Below are 7,685 nucleotides of genomic sequence, written 5' to 3'. Positions count from 1 at the left end.
CACCGCGAACATTTTTCCATAACAGTAAGAGAGTACAGTGTATGGTGCTTCCGCGAAAATAAAACCCACCGCAAAAAGTCCATTTTCCCGCCACAGCAAAATTAAATCTCCGCGAACTTAAATGCATTTACAGTAAATCACATAGAAAGAGGCACAAAGACATACTTTGACCGTTGAATGAAGTGAGAGGCATTTAGAGAAACTCTTGTTTGAGCTGTTGTTGTACTGTTTGTTCCAGACACCAAGGAACAGTGTGACGACACTCACTCCCAGGAACAGTCTGTCTGAACCTCCCAGGCTCTCTGTGGATCATGGGTGAGTTTGTATTCATTTATTCTGTATTCAAGGTTGAACAACTAGCCAGCTCGCTTATTATCAGGGACTAGTCTTTTAGAGTTTTAGTTTGCCTCATACATGTACATATTGTAACGGTTTTATTGTTTATTTGTACGTACCCAGGGTCCCTCTGAAAAGCAGTGTTTGGGCACTGAAAGAGGAACCTTTTTAAAGAAAAACAGAAACTGGAAAGGCAGCATTTTTGCAAAAATGCAGAATGTTTTCCCTCTAGCCTTGTGTCAAGCTACTAGCATACAATGCGAAACCTTTAGGCTCGCTCCAAATTAGTGAAAAAAAGAATTGCGGCTATGAATGGGGTGTATGGGGGTATCTGTGTAGCCTGACATGATAGTCAGTCCAGGTAGACAGCCCAGGAAGCCAGGCCTGGAGTGTTTTGTTATTGTATATATTAATATTTCGTCATAGGGCTTGTACATTGTAATGATTTGTATTCTGTTGTATGTATCAGTGGTAGCCGCTACCAGCCTTACTGCTGCCTGGCTGCCACTTGTCATGCACTGTTTTTCGTTCAAAATAAATAAAAAAATGAAATGAAAGTCCTTTCACACGTGCCGTATCCTTGCATTTTTCAGCTCCATGCTGGACAGGTGAGTGTGGGAGGGGCCCATTTTTCCAAATGTGACCGTAGCATTCGCTGGGATAAGGTTGACGTAACAGGGTGCATCACTGATGGCCTACATGTACCTGCATGGCATTTTAGAGACTATACATACACTTATCCTTAACCTATCCCTTGCTGCCTGATCCTGTAACCAACACAAAAATCAGTGCCAAAAGGGTACCTTAACATGCTGAAGGTTGATAACATCACACGGTGCGTCATCAAATAGTGCCTACCTGCATGGTATGCTAGAGACTGCAGACAAAGTTACCATTACTAACCTGAAAAAAATTGAAGAAGATTCACTCTTTACTTCTGGATACTTCAAAAATTTTAATAGACGTTTCGAAAGGTGTCCACCTTTCTTTATCAGTGAAAAATAAAATGAAGTTGTACAATTTCTCGAAACAAGGAATAATTCTTATGTTCTAAATATTATTCCTTGTTTCGAGAAATTGTACAACTTCATTTTCTTTTCACTGATGAAGAAAGCTGGAGTATCCAGAAGTAAAGAGTGAATCTTCTTCGATTTTGATGTATCCTGGATGACTAATCTTCACAAAAGCATTACTAACCTGGTTTAGTTTATCCACCACAGGGGATGTAAGGAATCACGCATTTCCTAACACTAACCATCACCAAGTTTATCAGTACTAACGAAGTTTTGTTCAACCAATGCAGATGTTTGAAAGAGTGACACCTTTTCTAGCATCATCACTTAACATGTAACACCAACAGGGCTATCTCCAGGACCCGTCCCTCCGTCCCGGGATGGACATTTGCTTGTTGGGATGGAAAGTTTTCTACCCCGTCCGTCCCCCAAATCTAAAGTTCATGACAAGTCATGAATCTGTTGAAAATGCTTAACAAGCTTAAGCTTAAAACGACATATTCAACACGGGAATATTTTTTATGTGACGGAAAAAAATCTTAAGCCGGAGACAGCCCTGAACGCTAACCCATTCCATTCCAAATCCACAGGAAGCATGAATAACATGTCAGGGTTGGACAAGTTTTCTAAAATTCACTTGTCCTATGATAAAAAATATACTTGTCTGGACCAACTGGAAATTTTAAAAACATTTTTTCCATGTATTTTTTACCTCCAACCATAGAATTCTTTCATCATTGGCACTATGTTTCTGTGTTGACCAATGCTTGATTCCATGATGGCGAAAAGGAACAAGTATATCAAAATCTCACTCACAAGAATCTTTATACTTGTCCAATCGGGCAAGTTGGGTAGGATATGAACTTGCCCAATCTGAACTTTCACTTGCCCGGGACAATGGGGCTAGTGGACTTGTCCAACCCTGACTGTTTCAATGTAAGCCCCCACCTTTCCACTAACCACTGTCCTGTCTGACATGCAGGATGTTGTGCTGACAGTTGTCTCCTGTTATCCCCTGTAGACCCCGTCTGAAGAAGAAGAAGAGCACCTCGGAGTGGAGGAGGAGCATCCTGGGGGACATGACTGTCATGAACCCAGAGGAGGTCGGTACACTTGCCTACTCATCGTTACAGTTTAATTAGATTAAACTAAATTAGATTAATGCTGCATTGGGAATCAAGCCTTGCTAGTGTCAGAATGTCAGACAAGTGGGGTCATGTAGTGTAACTGCTGGCTGTTTGAGTTTTCTGTCACACTACTAATCTTGTGCACTTGGGAAAGGCACTTCACACAACTTTCCTCACTCCACCAAGGTGTAAAAATGGGTACCTGACTTTGGTCGGGGAAGTGAAAGGTGGTGGAAGGAGAGGGATGGGCTCTGCTTTCCAATCCCAGTGCAATACCACAGTGGATCACAACCCACTGCCTTAATTTTACGGCCAGAAAAAGGGCCATGGTACTACTTATCTTCTAGCCTGGGTACAATCCGGAGAGTAGTTTGCTCCTTGTCATTGAACAGGCACTCTAGAACCCATTCCTTAATTCGCTCATTAACTACCGTTAGCACCAAACGGTTTGAATGTGCAGGTCTCCAGACGGATAGCAGAAGCGAACATAGGAGAGAACTACTACCCAGATGGTACCCAGGCGACTTGCCTTCACCTTAACCAGGTTGACATTCCTATTGTATAGAAGCGAAATATTCCAATACTTCTATGTTTATTTCAGATGAAGGAACTGAACAAGATTGTGAAGGGCGGAATCAGGATGTCATCACGGAGGAACAGGAACAGCGTAAGGCTTCTTTCATTTTTGTTCCTTCATGCAAAAAATTAAACATGGAATAAAGAGGCTTTTTTTACACAACCACAGCTATATTTTCACTGACGTTTTGGTGTGGTTGTGTAAAAAAAAGAGTCACTTTATTCAACCTGACGGAACTGTCAGCAGAAATTAAACATTGCTTGATTTGTTCAAAGTTTGTTCCAACTACACAAGAAAAGGTAGACTTGATGCATCAGTTTTTTTCCATAATATTTGTTTTAAGTCATGTTACTGATCTGTTACAGATTGGGAGGAAAACTACAGTGTCTTCAATGTCATCGTAAGTACATTTTTGTATCGAAGGAACAGCGCTGCATGCCAGATTGTGGGGGGACGAATGGGGCAGTACTGCCAACGCTATATGCTAAATTTGAAAACTTTTCAGGCAGTCTTATCAAAATGTTTTAAAGATTTGGCAGACTGGCTTTGCTTGATGCTAAATTCAGGCATCTTTTACAATATATGTGGAATGCACCGATTACTTTAGCGGTATGGCCATGAATACAATACCCAGACATTAAATAATGTCTCATGTTTGAAGAGAGCCACACCTCAAGCACATAAAAGAACCCGCCGCCCTTACCAAAAAGAGTGGGGGTCCTTTCAGGTGTCAGTGGTTCAAACCCTCCAGTCAGGTCTGTTGAAAATGCAATAGTCCACCTGTTATGTCGATCCTTTCACTAATTAATGTGGTAAATCTAAATGAATCAATAACTAGATAAACATCTCATGGCTGTTTCCTAAAAAGCTGTTGTGTTTTTCTGCCCCCAGTGATGATGGAATACAGGAGGAGCCTGAAGAAGAGGATGAGGAAGGTAATGTCTTTCAAGTCGATGGATGTAATAGCTCTGAGGAAGATACTCTCCAAGCAGATCCTACGGCAGCATAAGATAGTATCAAAAGCTTCCAGAGGAGTGAAGCCGACCTAGAAGTGTGTTTGGCTCCTAGTGGCTGATGACTCCCTTTGGCCGGCTATACTCCTTAGCCAGCTTTGATACTATCTTATGCCACTGATAAATCTGCCTGGAGATTATGATAGGCATCAAAACATTTACTAAGCAGTTGACATTACTGGTTGTGTAAGAGATAACTCCAATCAACATCCGACATAGTAGTAAAATCATACTTTATTCATAGATAGAAGAAAATTACATACATCCCAGGTCATGTTGGTCATAACTGATGCAGGGGGATTAAAAGACCGACACAGGACTTTACATAAATAATATTGCACAGTATGAGTGTTGTTCGTTATTTAACCTTAAAATCATCATATTGCACAGTTGCTGGTATCAGTTGGTACGTCCACCAGTTTATTGGTCATTTTGTACATCATGGAAAGTCCGAACATTTTCCTTCTGTCTTCAAGTGACATCCACTGCAAATCTGTTTTCATTCTGTATCTGTATCTATATAGCCGTCGGTATAACCGCCGTTCGGCGTAATACACCAGCTTCACGGGCACGCGGCACGGCAGCAGCTGGTTATATTACACCGAACGACCCGTCACACCTAACTTTTGCAAATCAATCTGCAAGCAGTCTTTAAAACTACCCAGAGAAGATGCCCCTACTGTGCTTGATGATAACAAATTCCACTCTACGATAGTTCTGGGAAAGTACGAATTTTTCTCAATCACATTTATTCTAAAATCACAACATCTTGTTATGCTGTGTTCCAGAAAACCCGATGTTCCTGTCCACGTATCCGTCAATCAACACGACCAGCAGCCAGATGAACCCTGGGAAGTCCGGCTCGCCTCCGACCACGCCCGCGCGGAAGCTAACGCCTCAGGTGTCACTGCAGGCTCCACAGGTAAAACGGCTAAAATCAATGTTTCTTTATTTTATGGTAACGGAACGGAAAGTGCCATGCAAATTTGTAACCTTTAACTCGATGTAAGCAAAACATGTTTCAGTTTCAAGACTGCAAGGTTTTACAGGAAATAAACCAGTCATTCATTCATTCAACTACCGGCTATAAAGTGATTTGGAACCATTTATGCTCACTGAAGAGCTACGCTTCCACTGGTCATGACAGAGCAGACATGCTATGTACTGTATTTATTTTCACTCCGCGTACCGAAGGTACGCTTCGAGTGAAAATATTGTTTTCGTACCGTTTCTTCTTTCTTTCTTTCTTTCTTTCTCCTGTCACAACCTTTAAAGTGATTCCTCTCCGTCGTTCTTAGACCGAATGACCTGAAATTTGGCACAAGTGTACCTTGGGTCAATACCCTCAGACGTTTTTTTCGTTTTTTTGATAGATACTTTTAAAATGATTTTATGGATGTTTTTAGGTGGTGTTTTGACCGAACTGTATAATTGTGCCTCCCGTGCCCAGGTATTAAACCCAAGGGACCCGAAATTTGGTATGATAGTGCATGAGATATTTACTAAAAGAACCCTGTTATCATTTTTGGCACAAAATCACTTAAAAATGATTTATAAGCCAATTTGGCGGGGTTTTTCGTCTGCGTTTTCGTCTTCACCACCTCTGAGCGTCTCACCATATATGGTAAATGACGTAATCACCTTCCCTGTGGTATGACCAGGTGGCGGCCGTGCACGTGGTCACCCCTGCTTGCTTTAATTAATATTCATGAACACGCGTCGCAAACGTCATCCGGCGAATGCGGGTGTTGTTGGAATATCTGCTGTTATCAAATTCATGAACGACGAATAATGACACGGTGTGAGGGCATTGTTCTCAGTGCTATTGTCACCAATTCAAATCAAATTTATTGTCACAAACCTCGACGCAAGCACAAGATACGTTGGCACATTTTAGACAGGATGCCACCCTCAGTCAAGTGTAGCCTCTACCAGGCTCCACGGATCGGTGGTCTAATTGTAGAAAGTGGACAAATAGAGTCAATAGTATGCTAGGAGAGTCGGCCGGCCAGAGGATTCATTTCAAGTGCAGGATTCACCACAGAACAAGTCATCAACAACAGAGAGAAAAAATATCGCAATCCCAGTGCGAAAACCACAACGCCTAAAGCTCAGAGCTGATTGGCATGGTCGATTTGGCGGTGCTTGAGCCCCGCTGTTACACTGTCCACAATTAAAAGCCGCTCCGCGTCAAAAAAATAGAAGAAATTGGTCAGGAAAAGACAGAAAACACGCCAGATAAGTTAACGTCACATGGCCGAGGACTATAGTTTGCGACTTGCAATTTGCCAGGCCGGCCAACACTTATAGGCCAATTAACTCCAACCAAGAAGGTTATATACTAGGCTTTTATTCCTTGAACTTGGCAAAAGTCCTCTATTCAACCAGGCGGAAGTCTGGTAGTGGCTAATCAACCACCGCGCGGGTCGCCTTGCTGCCACATGTACACATGATCACATAAAAGAAATAATGACATATGTATTAGCGTTGAATTATTATTTTTGAGAAGGTTCCGTTTATCACGGAACTGCTGTTGTTTCAGAAATCTCACTGGCTTTTGCTTGCAAACACGTAAATTCCGAACTTGCAACTACAGTATTCTCAGCGGCGCTCAAGGCGTTCCTACGTTTCACCATTTGTGGTAAACAAAGCCGACAAAAGGGTCCTTGAACACGCAGCTGGCAGGTGCGGCGGGTTCACGGTCTGCTAATTGAATTGTCTCGGTAGCCAATCAGCAAATACTTCGTACTACTTAGTGGATCACGTGCGCAGTGTCGCGCATAATAAGGTTCTCGAGATCTGTTAGTTTATGTGAAAAATAAATGGAACTTTAAGGTTATAACAGACGTATAATTACTGCAATTGCTGAGCCCTTTTAGACAAAAAGCATACAAAACATTTAGATATATGAAACAGACTTCGTGCAAACATACAGTGGCTAATAATCTTTGTTCATCAATATAATGTATTACCTGATTAACTCTGGGTATAAAAACGGAATGTGATCCTTTTTGTCTGAATACAATGTGCATAACTTTATATGTATTTGTACTGATAATGTCATTGCAGTTCAGCCATGATATCCAATTGGATTTTTTAAAAAATGCACTTTGCTAAAAACGGCTAATAAGCATATCTTGGTAAAGAGTTAAAAGTGTAGTGAAGTTTGTTTGGAGAGGTACCGGTCTGCTTGTATGAAGATTAGTTATGCTTGTGACAACCTTGAATAAGTGCAGTAATTGCCCTTGCCTTGTGTAAATAAGCAGGAAAACTTTAATCATAACCACGCTATTGTCTGCTGTGGGTACGTAATACTAACGTTTAGGGTCGCATAACGTGTTAACGCATCTGTAGAAAAAATACAACACAATTTCCGTTTGTGAAATAAAACCTTTTTTCTTGAAGTAAAACGGTGCCTTCTTTGTTAATGTGTGAAACACTAGCATGTTGTGTGCGTGTTGTTATCAAGAAATAAAAATTGGATTACCGTATACATAATAAAAATAGTATAGTAGCAACGTAGTTCCAGGTCATTCTCACATGGGATTTATTTTTTTCAACTTCAATTTTGGAACAGTCCATGTTTGCATAAAGGGGGAGAGCGGAGTGAAAATAGCGG

The 7,685-nt window shown here is 41.3% G+C and overlaps 1 protein-coding gene across 6 annotated transcripts in view; it reads left to right on the top strand.

Annotated features, from left to right (window-relative positions):
* Positions 1–5,185, top strand: part of LOC118417405 (voltage-dependent L-type calcium channel subunit alpha-1D-like) — a 46,602-nt gene extending 41,417 nt beyond the window's left edge. For 3 of the 6 annotated variants that reach the window (XM_035823003.1, XM_035822964.1, XM_035822980.1), the window contains 7 exons: positions 239–315; positions 930–944; positions 2,371–2,452; positions 3,078–3,143; positions 3,419–3,453; positions 3,945–3,988; positions 4,855–5,184. In XM_035823003.1, coding sequence (XP_035678896.1) covers positions 239–315; positions 930–944; positions 2,371–2,452; positions 3,078–3,143; positions 3,419–3,453; positions 3,945–3,988; positions 4,855–5,075 — 540 coding nt within the window. In that variant the 3' untranslated portion in view covers positions 5,076–5,184. Of the gene's footprint in view, positions 1–238; positions 316–929; positions 945–2,370; positions 2,453–3,077; positions 3,144–3,418; positions 3,454–3,944; positions 3,989–4,854 lie in introns of all 6 variants that reach the window. The other 3 variants (XM_035822972.1, XM_035822995.1, XM_035822987.1) reach the window with 3 other exon arrangements.
* Positions 5,186–7,685: the final 2,500 nt, after the last annotated feature.

Source organism: Branchiostoma floridae, chromosome 1 (assembly GCF_000003815.2).
Source record: "Branchiostoma floridae strain S238N-H82 chromosome 1, Bfl_VNyyK, whole genome shotgun sequence".
Lineage (NCBI taxonomy): Eukaryota > Metazoa > Chordata > Leptocardii > Amphioxiformes > Branchiostomatidae > Branchiostoma > Branchiostoma floridae.
This window is presented reverse-complemented; position numbering and strand designations above follow the sequence as displayed.